This window comes from Bufo bufo, chromosome 11 (genome assembly GCF_905171765.1).
Source record: "Bufo bufo chromosome 11, aBufBuf1.1, whole genome shotgun sequence".
Classification (NCBI taxonomy): domain Eukaryota; kingdom Metazoa; phylum Chordata; class Amphibia; order Anura; family Bufonidae; genus Bufo; species Bufo bufo.
The window spans coordinates 19,760,590-19,777,134 of NC_053399.1; the positions used below are offsets into that span (position 1 = coordinate 19,760,590).

General features: G+C 46.5%; 1 protein-coding gene across 1 annotated transcript in view; it reads left to right on the plus strand.

Annotated features, from left to right (window-relative positions):
- Positions 1 to 16,545, plus strand: part of BTBD7 (BTB domain containing 7) — a 30,819-nt gene that overhangs the window by 3,987 nt on the left and 10,287 nt on the right. Inside the window, exons 2-5 of the mRNA XM_040411144.1 lie at positions 7,340 to 7,526; positions 8,401 to 9,480; positions 14,492 to 14,700; positions 16,015 to 16,090. Of these exons, the coding sequence (XP_040267078.1) occupies positions 7,445 to 7,526; positions 8,401 to 9,480; positions 14,492 to 14,700; positions 16,015 to 16,090 (1,447 nt within the window). The 5' untranslated portion in view covers positions 7,340 to 7,444. The remainder of the gene's footprint in view (positions 1 to 7,339; positions 7,527 to 8,400; positions 9,481 to 14,491; positions 14,701 to 16,014; positions 16,091 to 16,545) is intronic.

Genomic DNA, 16,545 nt, shown 5'->3' on the forward strand with positions numbered 1-16,545 from the left:
AGCTCAGGGGGCTCGTCCATTCTGCGGCAGCTCAGGGGGCTCGTCCATTCTGCGGCAGCTCAGGGGGCTCGTCCATTCTGCGGCAGCTCAGGGGGCTCGTCCATTCTGCGGCAGCTCAGGGGGCTCGTCCATTCTGCGGCAGCTCAGGGGGCTCGTCCATTCTGCGGCAGCTCAGGGGGCTCGTCCATTCTGCGGCAGCTCAGGGGGCTCGTCCATTCTGCGGCAGCTCAGGGGGCTCGTCCATTCTGCGGCAGCTCAGGGGGCTCGTCCATTCTGCGGCAGCTCAGGGGGCTCGTCCATTCTGCGGCAGCTCAGGGGGCTCGTCCATTCTGCGGCAGCTCAGGGGGCTCGTCCATTCTGCGGCAGCTCAGGGGGCTCGTCCATTCTGCGGCAGCTCAGGGGGCTCGTCCATTCTGCGGCAGCTCAGGGGGCTCGTCCATTCTGCGGCAGCTCAGGGGGCTCGTCCATTCTGCGGCAGCTCAGGGGGCTCGTCCATTCTGCGGCAGCTCAGGGGGCTCGTCCATTCTGCGGCAGCTCAGGGGGCTCGTCCATTCTGCGGCAGCTCAGGGGGCTCGTCCATTCTGCGGCAGCTCAGGGGGCTCGTCCATTCTGCGGCAGCTCAGGGGGCTCGTCCATTCTGCGGCAGCTCAGGGGGCTCGTCCATTCTGCGGCAGCTCAGGGGGCTCGTCCATTCTGCGGCAGCTCAGGGGGCTCGTCCATTCTGCGGCAGCTCAGGGGGCTCGTCCATTCTGCGGCAGCTCAGGGGGCTCGTCCATTCTGCGGCAGCTCAGGGGGCTCGTCCATTCTGCGGCAGCTCAGGGGGCTCGTCCATTCTGCGGCAGCTCAGGGGGCTCGTCCATTCTGCGGCAGCTCAGGGGGCTCGTCCATTCTGCGGCAGCTCAGGGGGCTCGTCCATTCTGCGGCAGCTCAGGGGGCTCGTCCATTCTGCTGCAGCTCAGGGGGCTCGTCCATTCTGCTGCAGCTCAGGGGGCTCGTCCATTCTGCTGCAGCTCAGGGGGCTCGTCCATTCTGCTGCAGCTCAGGGGGCTCGTCCATTCTGCTGCAGCTCAGGGGGCTCGTCCATTCTGCTGCAGCTCAGGGGGCTCGTCCATTCTGCTGCAGCTCAGGGGGCTCGTCCATTCTGCTGCAGCTCAGGGGGCTCGTCCATTCTGCTGCAGCTCTCTTCCTATCACAGCTCAGGATGCAGTTAAAGGATAAAACTGAGCACATGCGACCACCTCAGTGAGCAGGACAAAGAAATGAGAAGAAAAAAACAGCAGGTGGCGCTATACAGATGCATTTTATTAAATAACTCAGTGGCCATGCCAAATTTGTTAATACATGCAATTACAAAAGTGTTCAGATCCAGGTGCATAGCCGATCAGTGGGGAATGTCAGACCCTGGCGATCAGTTAGTGGTGGTCTGTCCTGAGCACACGCCATCACTGTATGCCAATATTCCGGTGTCTTCCTCTGTATGCCTGGTGTCTTCCTCCATTGCTTTCAGTAGGAGGCAGCGATGCTGTTTAAAGCTGAGACAAGAAGGGACAGGTCTCTTCTTGGCGCAAAGTCCGGATGGATGCCACTTGAAGCCGTGGCAGGTGCCCATTTGCCATCTTGCTCCATTCAGTGGAACTAAGATCCAAGCAGGTCTGAACAACAGAGAGCATGTGTGATCAGTGTCTGCAGCCTAGCTATATTTATATTAGAGCCCGGCAGCTACTTTCTCATGCTTTACACTGCAGCACTGTTCTACTGTATGTAAGCCTAGTTGTATAGAAAGTCCCTAAAACACCAGTGAGAAAAAAAGAAGAAAGCCGTTATTGAGTGAGTGAAGTGATCGTCCTAGACGGACACGTCTTTTTGGGAGAGGGTGGTGTGCCAGAGTACGCCCTGGTCCTGACCTACACAGGTGACCTTCCACTCTTCTATCGTAACGTGACTCGATTCTTTCCCAATAACGAGCACCCATCGACAATATACAAGTCGATCGGAGATCGTTTAAAGGGGCCTCTTCCACACAGCTATATGCTACTGTAAGTGAACGGGGGGTGAATGAGTGTTAGAAGATCGATTGTCCCCCATTCGCTATGTGTATTGTTGTCGGGAGGGATGTGCTGCGGACAAACAATGCATTTAGGTGCCTCATAAAAGATTGTCGCCCGACAAATGCGCACTTCTATGAATGTTCGTCCCGATCCTCAACCCGTGTAAAATTGTCATCGCTCTGCTAGAAGACAGAATAAATCCTTTCCCAGCACAGACATAACTACGTGCCCCCCCCCCGTCATATTTCCTGAAAGCCATTTTATTTTCCTCGATCTGCGCCGTCGGCCGCAGTTTACTATCCGATAGTCTTTCATGCATGCCCCTAACTGACACGCGGGCGGCCCCTGCATCCCCCTCAATAGGCGCTTGTGCTCTGCCTCTGAAGCCTTCATTAGCTCTTCACTTGTCACTACTTGCAGATCCGCTTTGTGCTTCTCTGAAATGCAAATGAGCATCGGGGCCTCCCCGACACGACCCGGGCTTTTCACTGCACTAATTGAGTTTGGTAAATAGAAGTGCTAATGATGACGACCCCCACTCTGCCAATTCTCTTCAGCTTAATGGAGTTTGGTTTCTCCCCCCCTCACGTAGTCACCGGGTACTGCAGACGAAAGCCAGGCCGTATTCATTGCGGACTAAAATAAATCCCCAGCGGCCCAGCCCTGTATCGTCATCCTCTTCTGGAAGGATGGGCGACATCAGTTCGGTCACAATTTCAGCCACCCACAGGGGTGGTTACCAAAGCCTGAATGGCGGGCCTACCGGGAGCGTGTTCAGCTTGTTGGTGTTTATGGGTTTCCTTAATTGGTAATCCGTAAAAGTCACCCAAGACACAATGTGCCCAATAAAACACAAAGGTGAATGATCAGTTAGTGTAACGTCACACCCAGTCTTATACCGTCATGTAGCGTCACTAGGCAGATTTTCCATTCAGGGCTTGTAGAAAGTCTTGGCACCGTAGGGCGGCCATTATAAATAGCAGATGACGTGGACGGTCACTGGAATCCTCGGCGCAGTCAGGTCTGGAGTGACGCCGCTTATTATAGGGTAAGAGCCCAGGCCCTTCATTACAGGATCCTCATCCTTTCATGTGTCTCTAAAGTTTCATTTCAGTAACTGAGAACAGAGGCCTGGCGTCTGCGCTCTCCTCCTCGGATGAAGACTGCAGTTTTGCATCGGTTTGGAGGCGAGAACCGACATCAGCACATTACTGCCTGCGCTCGTATTCTGCTTATTGTGTGTGGATCACTGTCAGAAACACCAAAATTAGGCCTTAGGACTTGGCCTACTTTCACACTGGCGTTTTGGCTTTCCGTTTGTGAGATCCGTTCAGGGCTCTTACAAGCTGTCAAAAACGGATCAGTTTTTGTCCTAATGCATTCTGAATGGAAAAGGATCCGCTCAGAAGAATGCATCAGTTCAGTCTCCGTTCCGCTCTGGGGGGCTGCATGCGGCGTTTTGCTGTCCGCTTGATGAAACTGAGCCAAACAGATCCGTCCTGGCACACAATGTAAGTCAAAGGGGACGGATCCGTTTTCTCTGGCACAATAGAAAACGGATCCGTCTACCATTGACTTTCAATGGAGTTCATGACTGATCCGTCTTGTTACAGATAATACAAACGAATCCGTTCCTGACGGATGCATGCGGTTGTATTATTGTAACGGATCTGTTTTTGCAGATTCATGACCGATCCGCCCAAAACGCGAGTGTGAAAGTAGCCTTAATTTAAAAAAATAAAATAAAAAAATACATATACCAACACGTATATATGTAAAAATATTTTATTGATAATAAAAATTGATATTATGGGCTTTAAGACCTCAACGCGTTTCATCAGGAGTTAATGATAAATATGTCTATGCAGCTGCCGTTTTATGTGAAACAATGGAGCGAGCCGTGCTGGGTTTGGAGGGATTTGCTGAGAAAATGGAAAATTTATGGCCAGAAATCTGATTAATTCCAGTAATTAATGCGTCTCCCCCTGTTAGACTATGAACGGGAAGGGGGGGGGGAGGGGGTGGAAGAATAATGATGAATTAGGAGAACTGAAATTATTATATAATTATATTTGTGTCTGTTCTTCATCAGTTGTCAGGTTTCGTGCACACAACCGTATTTTGCATCCGTGTTCGGATCCGTTTTTTGCGGATATCACACGGACCCATTTATTTGCATGGGTCAGGAAAAAAAACAGCGCACGGATGTCATCCCTGTGCTCTCCGCAATCTGTATGTCTGTTCTGCAATTATAGATTCTTATGCGTATTGGAGACAAGATTAGTAATTTTCTAGTCATGAGAGAGAAAAATGCAGACTACACATGGGAAGGTCCCTGTATTTTGCGGATCCATGGTTTGTGGAACAAAATACGGGCACTGTCGCGTGCATGGGACCGCACTGCTAGGCCTCCTGGACACAACCTTATCCGTTTTTGCAGATCCTTCAAAACCCCGATACCGGCCAAGTGCATGCCGCCACATTTTTTTACGTCTGCAGAAATGTCCTATCATTTTTGTGGGACCGCAAAACGGACTTGCAGATGGGGACCGCACACAGGCCGTATCTTTTGTGGCTCCATTGAGATGAACAGGATCCGCAAATAAAAATGCCAGACAGAGACTACGGCCATGTGCATGAGCCCTCAGGGTCAGTCCAGGCAAGTTTTACTCCTGTACTGCAGACGTTTTTTGTTTTTATATTATTATTATTATTATTATTATTATTATTATTATTATTATTTATTATTATTATTTTTTACATGTGGAAATAAGTGGATCAGATCCACTTCTATTGTATTGCAGCAAATATGCCATGTCTGAACTTCACCCTAGTTATCACTGGCTATGCTTGGTCGGCCCTCATGCTGGTTCAGGGTAGTGGGACTGATACATAGGACTTTGTTCACATCCGTATTGCAAATTCTGGCATTAACAGACACCTGGGCAGAAACTGATAGACGCGATTATAAGATGATGGCGTTTGTTAGCGGCCATTGCCTTCTGTCATGTAGATCCCAAACGGAAGCCGTGATGCAGGTGTGAACAGAGCCCAAGCATTTAGCGCAGGGATCAGCGACCTTCGGTCCTCCAGCTGTTGTGAAACTACAGTTCCCAGCATTCTCCATTCATTTCTATGGGAGTTCTGACAAGAGAAGAGCTAGTATGCATGCTGGGAGTTGTAGTTTCACAACAGCTGGCGTGTCGGAGGTTAGCATGTGGGACTGCCGACATTTTATCTGCACTGATAAGTTGGAGCCAGCGATCAGGGCAGGAGAGAGATGTGTATAGGACTCTATGGAATTGTAACATTCCCTCAGTTGTGCTAGTTTCCCTAGTCCCTGGCAGCAAGCAGAGTTCTTAGAACGCTAAGGAACTGAAACACAAAAGGGGGAAGATTTTTGAAATGGAAAAACTAACTTTGTTGCCCATAGCAACAGACTGCAGCTTTCATTTTTCAAGAGCAAAATGTGAAATTTGCCCTGTGAATGGTTGCTATGAGCAACAGACAGTTTTCAGAAGTCTCCCCCATTGGCTGCTAGAAAATTGCAGAATGTTCCCTAACTTCCCTTAGGCCTCATTCACACAGGCTGTAAGTTCGGTCCGCATCCAATCCGTGTTTTTTGCCGCTCGGATGCGGACCCATTCATTTCAATAGGACCACAAAGATGCGGAGAGCACGCTGCGTGCCGTCCACATCCGTCTGTTCTGCAGTCTTGTCCTTGTCCGTTTTGCAGACCAGGATAGGACATTTCTACAGGAGTAAAAAACAATTGTTGGCGTGCACTCGGCCGGAATCAATGTTCTGCGGACCACAAAGCGGATACGGCAGTTTGTCTGAGGCCTTTCCTGGTGATCGAGCTTCAGTCCCATACAGCCAGAGAAGCCCTATAGCTGCTGTCCTATAACTGCAGCTGAATGCATTTCCTTACACTTGCACATTTCTTCTCGTTTCCTTCCATGTGTTCTCCAGATGTTCTGAGAGTTTTCATCAGGATGGAGACACTTTCAGCTTATTTGCGTTCAGGGGGTAACAGCTCAGGCTGGACTTGCAGGGTCCGTCCAGAACATGGTCGCCACAAGCAAAAACTGAGCTTGTAGCTGGAGGAGGAAAGTGCTGAACCAGCCCGGCAACTCCTGATCACGCTTTGGACGGCTACTTTCACACTAGGGGCACGGACCTCCGGCAGGCTGTTCCATCGGGTGAACAGCCTGTCGGATCCGTCCTGCCGCTAGTGAACGTGTGCCCCCGGACTGCCGCTCTGTCCCCATTGACTATAAAATGTCGAACATGTCGTAGTTTTATTCTATCATTCTGGTGGACAGAACACCGGAACACCAGCAGCCTCTCGCCGTGCCTCCACTGGAACTCTGCTACCGCCCCCATTATAGTCAATGGGGACGGAGCGGCAGTCCTGGGGCAGACAGTCACTAGCGACAGGACGGATCCGACAGGCTGTTCACCTGACGGAACAGCCTGCCGGAGGTCAGTGCCGCTAGTGTGAAAGTAGCCTAATTCACCTCTCTCCTAACCCTTTGCCTTTACAGTTGGTCATTTATCAAACTGGTGTAAAGTAGAACTGGCTTAGTTGCCCATAGCAACCAGTCAGATTTCCCCCTTTCATTGTGGACAGCATATTTGAAAAATGAAAGGAGGAATCTGGTTGCTATGAGCAAGTAATCCAGATGCAAATAGTCCACAGCTCCCATGCAGATCTATTGTGGAATACAATGTGTGATCTCATCCTGCAGTCACTTATTACTTCCTCTTCTGCTGTCTCTAAATGACCTCGAAGGAATAGTCCCTTCCCAGTAATTGTCTGGTCGTGGCTGCATGATCAGACTACACCGGGGTTGCTTGCAGTCTGTTACCATGGAGACATGTAGCGCTGTATAGGAGCTGTCAACACAATGCTGAAAAGAGATTTTAGCAAAGTTTCTTTATCTCTCAGTGAAGAGGATTTCTCCTAAGTTCTTGAGTCCTTCCTCTTACATAAAGTTTCTGTATGTTCTGTATACGCTCTTTGTTTTCCTGGACTCCAGCAGGAGTTTTCAGAATTTGGTTGGTGACAACCATCCCTAAGGATGGTCACCCAGCTTGCCACAGATCCTGAATGGTACACAATCTACATTGTAATGGAATGTTTTATTTTTTGCTATGCAGGGTCTGCGGAAAGTAGCCTTGACATGTGTAGGACAGGGTCTTGTAGCCGCAGATCATTTCGATTTCTTGCCCTCAGATGTAACCTTCTGCAGATGATCTTGTACTCATAACCTCTTGTTTGTTTCCAGACATGGATGAGCATCTCGTAGGAGACCCTGGAATTTGGAATTACACGGCGATGTGGGATAATACTTTGGACAGCGGTCAGGCAGAATGTCTGAGTGACTGACGATATGGGTGTGAATGCATCAAGCTACCCCCACTCGTGTTCCCCGAGGGTAGGGGGAAACTCACAGACGCAGCAGACGTTTATAGGTAAGGGATCTTTCTGAAGGTTTCAGCTGAATCAACGCTCCCTCGCTTAGTTTTCTTTTGGTCTCTTATCTTGTCCTCCATTGCCCTGAGAAGAATCCTGTATTAACAGCGTGCACTCCCCTTACAATGTCAATGCTGCAAATTTCTGAAATGTTTACATAGGCGTATGAAAATCTGCTCTCGAAAAACTGCTGCAATAGCCTGGTTTTCTTAAAGGGACGCTTACCCCGTATCTAGCCTCAATTTTATTCCGCCTGCCCACGACCGTATGTATTTTGCAGATCCTCAAAATACAGACTGTCCGTGTTCCATCAGCATATTTTGCTGACACATCGACTTCAATATGTCTGTGGTTGATATATTATATTATATATATATATATATATCTATCTTTTTGCGGAACGGACATACAGATGCGGAAAGTGTATGTTTGATGTCTGTGCTTTCTGCATCCTTATGTCGGTTACACTATAGAGATAAAACATGTATTATACTCATAGGTGTGCAAAATCTTGAAGTCAGTGGGTCTGCTAAAACAATGCATGGACCGCATCCGTATTCTGTGGATCACAAAACTGATAGTCGTGTGCATGGGGGCCCTCTCTAAAACAAAGGTGCCAGTCAGGGGACTGGTTTAAAGTGCAGTACATAGGCTAGTATGGAGTGCCCCATAAGACGGAGAAAGGGATTGCAAAGTAATAATGTTTTTTTTTTTAATAAAGAGCAATAGAAAAAATTATTTTTAGCTCAAAATGAGTACCATGCAATAATAAAACTAAATTGCCACCAAAGGTGTCCATAGCCTTAACATTTTTCTGTGGATAAAGATGATTTAGAAAGTGTTACTAGTGACTCCTCCTTTTCCTTCTCCTAGGAACATCCTCCTACTCTCACCAAGGTTTCGGCTATGACTCCAAGTTATACAGCCTTGAACATGGCCACGAAAAACCACAAGACAAGAAAAAGAAAACCTCCGGCCTCGCCACGCTCAAAAAGAAATTCATCAAGCGGCGGAAGTCGAGCAGGTCGGTGGATCACGCCAAGCAGATGAGAGAACTGCTGTCCGGCTGGGATGTCCGAGACGTAAATGCTCTCGTGGAGGAATACGAGGGGACGGCGGCCTTAAAGGAGCTCTCTTTGCAGGCCAACGTAGCACGTCCAGAGGCAAGGACTTTACAGAAAGATATGGCCGACCTTTATGAATACAAGTACTGTACAGATGTGGATCTGATATTCCAGGAGACGTGCTTTCCGGTGCACCGTGCCATATTGGCAGCAAGGTGTCCTTTCTTCAAGAAGCTGCTCTCGTCGTCTCCGGAGTATGGGGCGGAGATTATCATGGATATCAATACCGCAGGTATCGACATGCCTATGTTCTCCGCCTTGCTGCATTACCTGTACACGGGGGAGTTTGGCATTGAGGACTCCAGGTTCCAGAACGTGGACATCCTTTTGCAACTCAGTGAGGAATTCGGTACACCCAACTCGTTGGACATGGACTTGCGTGGGCTCTTTGACTACATGTGCTACTACGACGCGGTGCTTAGCTTTTCCTCTGACTCCGAGCTGGTGGAGCAGTACGGAGCTCAGAGCTGCTTGGAGGAGGAGCTCCGGGCCCACAAAGCGATCCTCTCCGCACGTTCTCCGTTCTTCCGCAACCTGCTGCAAAGGCGAATACGGACTGGGGAGGAGATCACGGACCGGACATTAAGGACTCCAACCCGAATCATTCTAGATGAATCCATAATACCAAAAAAATATGCGAAAGTCATTTTACATTGCATGTACACGGATGTCGTGGATCTGTCTTATGTCTTGCACTGTAGCCCATCTATCGGGAGTCTGAGCGAAGTGCAGGCTCTAGTAGCAGGAAAGCCAAACATGACCCGGGCAGAAGAAGCAATGGAGCTCTACCACATAGCACTATTCCTGGAGTGTAATATGCTTGCACAAGGTAAGCAAACGGGAGCGGTTTTTATTTCTGTTGTTTAAATTGGCCTAATAGGGTTTGGGAATATAACTCAGGATCAGTGCAGGATAAGTAATGTATGTACACAGTGACTGCACCAGCAGAATAGTGAGTGCAGCTCTGGAGTATAATACAGGATGTAACTCAGGATCAGTGCAGGATAAGTAATGTATGTACACAGTGACTGCACCAGCAGAATAGCGAGTGCAGCTCTGGAGTATAATACAGGATGTAACTCAGGATCAGTGCAGGATAAGTAATGTATGTACACAGTATACAAATATATAAATGGGCAATGCGGTGAAAAACTGTTCCATGTAAAATGCCCTCAAAAGACAAGCGGGCGCTGCCTTTGACTGGAGAATAAAGAGTTCAGTCTTCAGAAGCGTCAAAGCTTCTTTACTGTAAAAACTGTGAATCTGTGGAATAGACTTCCTCAAGACGTGGTCACAGCAGGAACAGTGGACAGTTATAGGGTCCATTCACACGGATCCGCAAGACACGGACATCGGCAACGTGCGTTCTGCATTTTGCGGACTGCACATCGCCGGCACTCTCATAGAAAATGCCTTTTCTTGTCCGCAATTGCTGACAAGAATAGGACACGTTCTATTTTTTTTGCGGATGCGGACAACACATTCCGGCCCCATTGAAAAAAAATTGTGGAATGGATGCGGACCCATTTTGCGGACGTGTGAATGGACCCTTAAAAAGGTTTTTAATGAATTCTTAGAAGTAAACAACATTAATGCTTATGAAGACGTGTAGAAATCTGAGTCTCCCTTCCTTCTGGGATTCGCGTCTCCTCCTATCCCTTGGTTGAACTTGATAGACTTTTATGTCTTTTTTTTCAACCGTATTAACTGTGTGTGTGTGTGTGTGTGTGTGTGTAAAATGGCCTCAATTTGTTTTGAGGTGTACAGTGGCATGCAAAAGTTTAGGCACCCCAGGTCAAAATTACTGTGAACAGTTAAGCAAGTTGAAATGATCTCCAAAGGCATAAAGTGAAAGATGCAGCACACTTTTCAACATTTTAAGCAATATCTCTGTATTATTTTGGTTTTGTACAATTTTTTTGGATTGCAAAAAAGAGGGGAGCCCAAGGAGATTTGAGCACTCGGATAATGTTGACTGAGATCTCAGACCTTAAAGAGCCTGTTAGGGTTGAGGCTTGTCCACAGTCACCATCACCAGGTGATGCAAATTTCAAAGCTTTATAAATACCCAGACTTCTCTAACCTTGTCCAAAAACAGCAGCCATGGGTTCTTCTAAGCAGCTACCTAACCCTCTGAAAATAATGGTTGAGGCTCAAGAAAAATTTCAGAGAGCTGCTCGTAGGTTTGTTACAAAGGCAAATCAGAACCCCCGCTTGATTGAAAAAGACCTTTAGGAAGATTTATCAGACTCTGGAGTTGTGGCACATTGTTCTACTGCTCAGCGACACCTGCACAAATATGGCTTTCATGGAAGAGTCATCAGAAGAAAACCTCTCCTGCGTCCTCACCACAAAATTCAGTGTCAGAAGTCTGCAAAAGAACATCTAAACGAGCCTGATGCATTTTGGAAACAAGTCCTGTGGACCGATGAGGGTAAAACAGAACTCTCTGGCCACAATGAGCAAAGGTATGTGAGAAAAAAGGGCCCAAAATTTCATGAAAAGAACCTCTCCAACCATTAACTATGGCGGCGTATCACTCATACTTTGGTTTGTGTTGCAGCCAATGGCATGGGGAACATTTCATGAGTAAAGGGAAGAATGCATTCAATGAAGTTCCAGCAGATTCTGGAAGCAAGCATAACACCAGCAGTAAAAAAGCTGAAGTTAAAGAGAGGATGGCTTCTACAAATGGATAATGATCCTAAACACCTCAATCCACAATAGACGACCGCGAAAGGTGCAAGCTGAAGGTTCTACCATGGCCCTCACAGTCCCCTGATCTCCCATAGACCTCAAAAGAGCAGTGCGTGCAAGACGGCCCAGGAATCTCACAGAACTGGAAGACGTCTGCAAGGAAGATTAGATGAAAATCCCCCAAACAAGAACTGAAAGACTCTTGGCTGCTACAAGAAGCGTTTGCAAGCTATGATACCTCCCAAAGGTGGAGCTACTAGGTACTAACCATGCAGAGTGTCCAAAGTTTTGCTTCGGGCCCTTTTTCCTTTTTTGTTATTTTGAAAATGGAAAATATTAAAAAATAAATTAAAAATAGTTTTAGCTTAAAATACAAAGGGAATGTGTCCTCTATAACTTTGTTTTCTGGAGAGCCCTTCATCATCTTGCTTAACTGTTCACAGTAATTGTGACCAGGAGTGCCCAAACTTTTGCATTCCACAAGTGGTATTTGATCTCATCAGGACAATGTATCCATGATATTGCGGGTTATAAGTCGGCGGTGTGACAGATTTCGCCGGCTGCATGTTGTCTCTGTGTCTCGGTATAGGCGTTGAGCACATATGGGATTGATTTACTTTGCTGCTCGGCCTCACACGCAGATTGTAATAGAATGCGGAAGAAGACGGGCCACCATATAAACAAATGTCTCCTTCTTAGTCCTTGTATCTTTAGCCTGTGCTTTTTCTGTAGCCACCAGTGCACTCTCCTTCATGGTAAAATTATGTTTTCTATAGCTGATGATGGAACACAGCTCTGATCTTCGCTGGGGCTTTATTTTTCCGCTGTAGATGTAAGGCTTCTTTCACACTCGCGTTTGGTGCGGATCCGTCTTGTATCTGCACGGACGGATCCGCACCAATAATACAAACGCTTGTATGCGTTAATAACGGATCTGTTTGAATTATTCATAAAAAAAAAAAAAGTCAAAACGGATCCGTCTTGACTTACACTGTAAGTCAATGAGGGACGGATCAGTTTTCAATTGCACCATATTGTCAGTGAAAAACGGATCCGTCCCCTTTGACTTACATTATAAGTCAGGATGGATCAGTTTGGCTCCGCATAGTCAGACGGTCACCAAAACGCTGCAAGCTGCGTTTTAGTGACCATCTAAAAAACGCAACGGAGACCAAACGCAGCCAAACTGATGCATTCTGAACGGATCCTTATCCTTTCAGAATGCATTGGGGCAAAACTGATCCGTTTTGGACCGCTTGTGAGAGCCCTGAAACGGATCTCACAAGCGGACCCAGCCTAACTTTTGCTTTTTGCAGTGTGACCTGTTCAGGGACTGTCTGCTGGCGGTGACATAATATCACAGCACCCATCCGGTCAGACATTAAAATGTAGTCCTTCCTCCTCTTTCTAGGGCCTCGTTCACACAACCGTATTTTTACTCTGCATCCGATCTGCATTTTTTGTGGATCACATGCGGACCAATTCATTTCATTGGGGCCACAAAAAATTAAGACTATCCACATCTGTATCTCTGTTCGGCTGCCCCGCAAAATTATAGAACATGTCCTATTCATGTCCATTTTGCGAACAAGAATAAGACTTGTTGCATCCGTGTTTTTTTTGCAGACCCACTGTAACACAGAATTTTTTGCAGTCCGTGTGCCATCCGTTTTTCACTGACCCTGTAGAGCTGAAAAATAATTTTCAAAGCATCTTTTCCTCATGATCCGTGAAACGCGGATGCAACATGGATGGCGTCCGTGTTACATGCTTGGTTTTCACAGACCCATAAACTATAATGGGTGTGATGGATCCGTAAAGACGGACAAAATAGAGCGTGCATCTGTGCCAAAAACACGGACCCACGGAGCGTTACAACACTGATGTCTGAATGCACACATTAAAATGAATGGGGACGTGTTCTGTCCGTGGAAAACTGACATGTGAATGCACCCATCTGCATTGGTTATTTCCAGCAGAAATGCTCAGTTCCTGACTTGAAGGACACCAATGGACCCCATTGATTTTGTTTGTTTTTTTTTTTGCTTTTTTTTTGCATTGTGACTGAATCTGCGATGGAAGCTCCAACACAGATGTGAACACAGGCCCGTCATGCACATAAAACCCCTATAGGCTGAACGCCCGATATTCCCCTCCCCATCCCACTTGACTGGGCATGCATGTGTTCTGAATGGGATGGTGAGAGGGGACAAAGCTGCAGTCTGACCCCTTCCAGACCCCTCTATCCCTGCTCCCGAAACATAAATAGGAACAGCTATGCTGAAATCCAACAGCCCGGTCCTTACCTTGCCCAACATGTATTTGAGCCATGTCAGAAAGGCCCCCATACATGTTATATGGTTGGTTGATCGCTCTGTGTATGGCTAGCTTTACAGGAAGCTGAGATCTAGGCTGCTGTATGCAGCTCATGTATAGCTACAGTCAGCCCAGGGAATGTACTGTCTTGCATACAGTGACTTTAAGCTGAGGACGAAGCATCGGGTAACTGGTTATTTGTGGGCAGTGCAGGTATATATAGAAATGCTCATTTTTATTCCAGTTACGTGATCTTGGGTATTTTAAGACTGAAGAAGTGACTCATTGGATGCAATTTGTAATTATTTTATTTATTTTTTCCTTTTTTGTGTGCTATGTTTATACAATTTGTGGGTAATTTCTCCACATAATGTGGGTCAACGTGGTCAATACTTGGCTTCATTTATGGTGTGTAAATGCTACACCCCCCCCCCCCACAATGCAAGGCAGCCGAAAACTCTGTGCAGATGTTCTAGTGATAAGTGTGGCAGCACAAATTCAGAATATCAAATTCCTATGCAGGCTGCTGGGAGTTGTAGTCTGGTAAACACGGTCCGGCAGCGGCTTCCCTGACCCTAACTGATCGCATCATAGTGATTTATGACAGTTACTGTCTGATAGCGGATTTATTTTACTGTACTCACACCATCATCATGTGAGTGCGGTACATATGACCCTCGATCAGGGCGATTGTGTGAATCAGACCTTAGGTTGCTCAAGGTTGGAGACAGATCTTTTTTTTTTTTTTAATTTCTTTTTTTATGATCTTGATATGTGGACAAAGCTATTTTTTGACTGTATTGACTTCATTCTTTCCTCTTTTTCAGGCTGCGAGGATATCATTGCAGAGAGCATCTCTCTAGACACCTTAATCGCCATCTTGAAATGGAGCTCACAGCCCTACGGGTCCAAATGGGTGTACCGCCAAGCTTTGCACTTTCTGTGTGAGGAGTTCAGCCAGGTCATGATCTCAGACGTCTTCTATGAGCTCATTAAGGACCATCTGCTGAGCGTCATCCAGTCCGACTATCTGCAGGTACCTGGTGCCCTTCACTATGCACTTGTCCCTGAGAAAATGGTGTAAATCCAGACTATTTCAGTTCTATATAGGCCATCGTTAACCTGAAAATTCTGCAATGCCGCTGCCTCTATTTCACTGCAAATATTCACCCCCCAGCAAGGCATTTCAGTGTCAATTTGCAAATAAAGAATAGAGAAATATAAATTGAAAAATATGTACAATTTGTACTTCTTATACACTTTAACCCTATTAAAACTAGGAATAAAACAAATATAGGGTTGGGCCATTAATCCAGCATTTGTGTAAAATCGCTAAAAAATCCCTAGTCAATTAGAACCAAAACATTATGATTAGGGATGAGCGAATAGGACCTGCAGCTATCTGACATTGATGACGTATCCTAGCAACTTGCCATCAATTTCTGAGATAGCAATACCCATTTAACCATCATAATTAGGGATGAGCGAATCGACTTCGGGTGACACATCCGAAGTCGATTCGCATAAAACTTCGTTCTAATGCTGTACGGAGCAGGAGCTCCGTACAGTGTTAGAATGTATTGGCTCCGATGAGCCGAAATTATTACTTCGCGCAATAATTTTTTTTTTTTTACAGTACAGATTAATATCTGAAGTTATTTCTCACGTGACTTTGCGAAGCAATAACTTCGGCTCTTTGGATCCAATACATTCTAATACTGTATGGAGCTCCTGCTCCGTACAGCATTAGAACAAAGTTTTATGCAAATGGACTTTGGATTTTTCATCTGAAGTCGATTCGCTCATCCCTAATTATGATGGTTAAATGGGTATTTCTATTTCAGAAATTGATGGCAAGTTGCTAGGATATCTCATCAATGTCAGATAGCTGCAGGTCCTATATCTGGGACCCGCTTCTATCTGACATGGATGACATATCCTGAGATGGGAATACAACTTTAAAGATTTAAAGGGGTTTTGTGAAATTATAATACTGATGACCTATCCTCAGGATAGGTCAACAGTATCTGATCAGTGGGGTCTGACACCCGGGACCCCCATCGATCCGCTGTTTGAGAAGGCAGGGGTGCTCGCAGTTGCCCCACGGCCTTCTCTCAGCTTTCCCTAGGCCAAATGACAACATGTTCATCGGTCACATGGCTTAGGCGCAGCTCAGCCCCATAGAAGTGAATGTACAGCCTCTATACAGTGCACAGTGAGCCGTGAGGGCTGCAGTGCTCACAGGAGAGGCCGAAATTCTGAGTTCAAAGGTTCACCTGTCATTATAGTTACTCTGCCTGCACGGATGGCGCATTCTAAACTAAAGGATTTTTATTTATTTTTTTTGAAGGCAAGTGAGCAGGATATATTGAAATATCTCATCAAGTGGGGAGAATATCAGCTAATGAAGAGGATAGCCGACCGAGGTGAGATGTGAAATTCATTCCAAATGTTGTGAGTGCAGCTCTGGAGTATAATATAGGATGTAACTCAGGATCAGTACAGGATAAGTAATGTAATGTATGTACACAGTGACTCCACCAGCAGAATAGTGAGTGCAGTTCTGGAGTATAATACAGGATGTAACTCAGGATCAGTACAGGATATGTAATGCATGTACACAGTGACTCCACCAGCAGAATAGTGAGTGCAGCTCTGGAGTATAATACAGGATGTTACTCAGGATCAGTACAGGATATGTAATGCATGTACACAGTGACTCCACCAGCAGAATAGTGAGTGCAGCTCTGGAGTATAATACAGGATGTAACTCAGGATCAGTACAGGATAAGTAATGTATGTACACAGTGACTGCACCAGCAGAATAGTGAGTGCGGCTCTGGAGTATAATACAGGATGTAACTCAGTATCAGTACAGGAT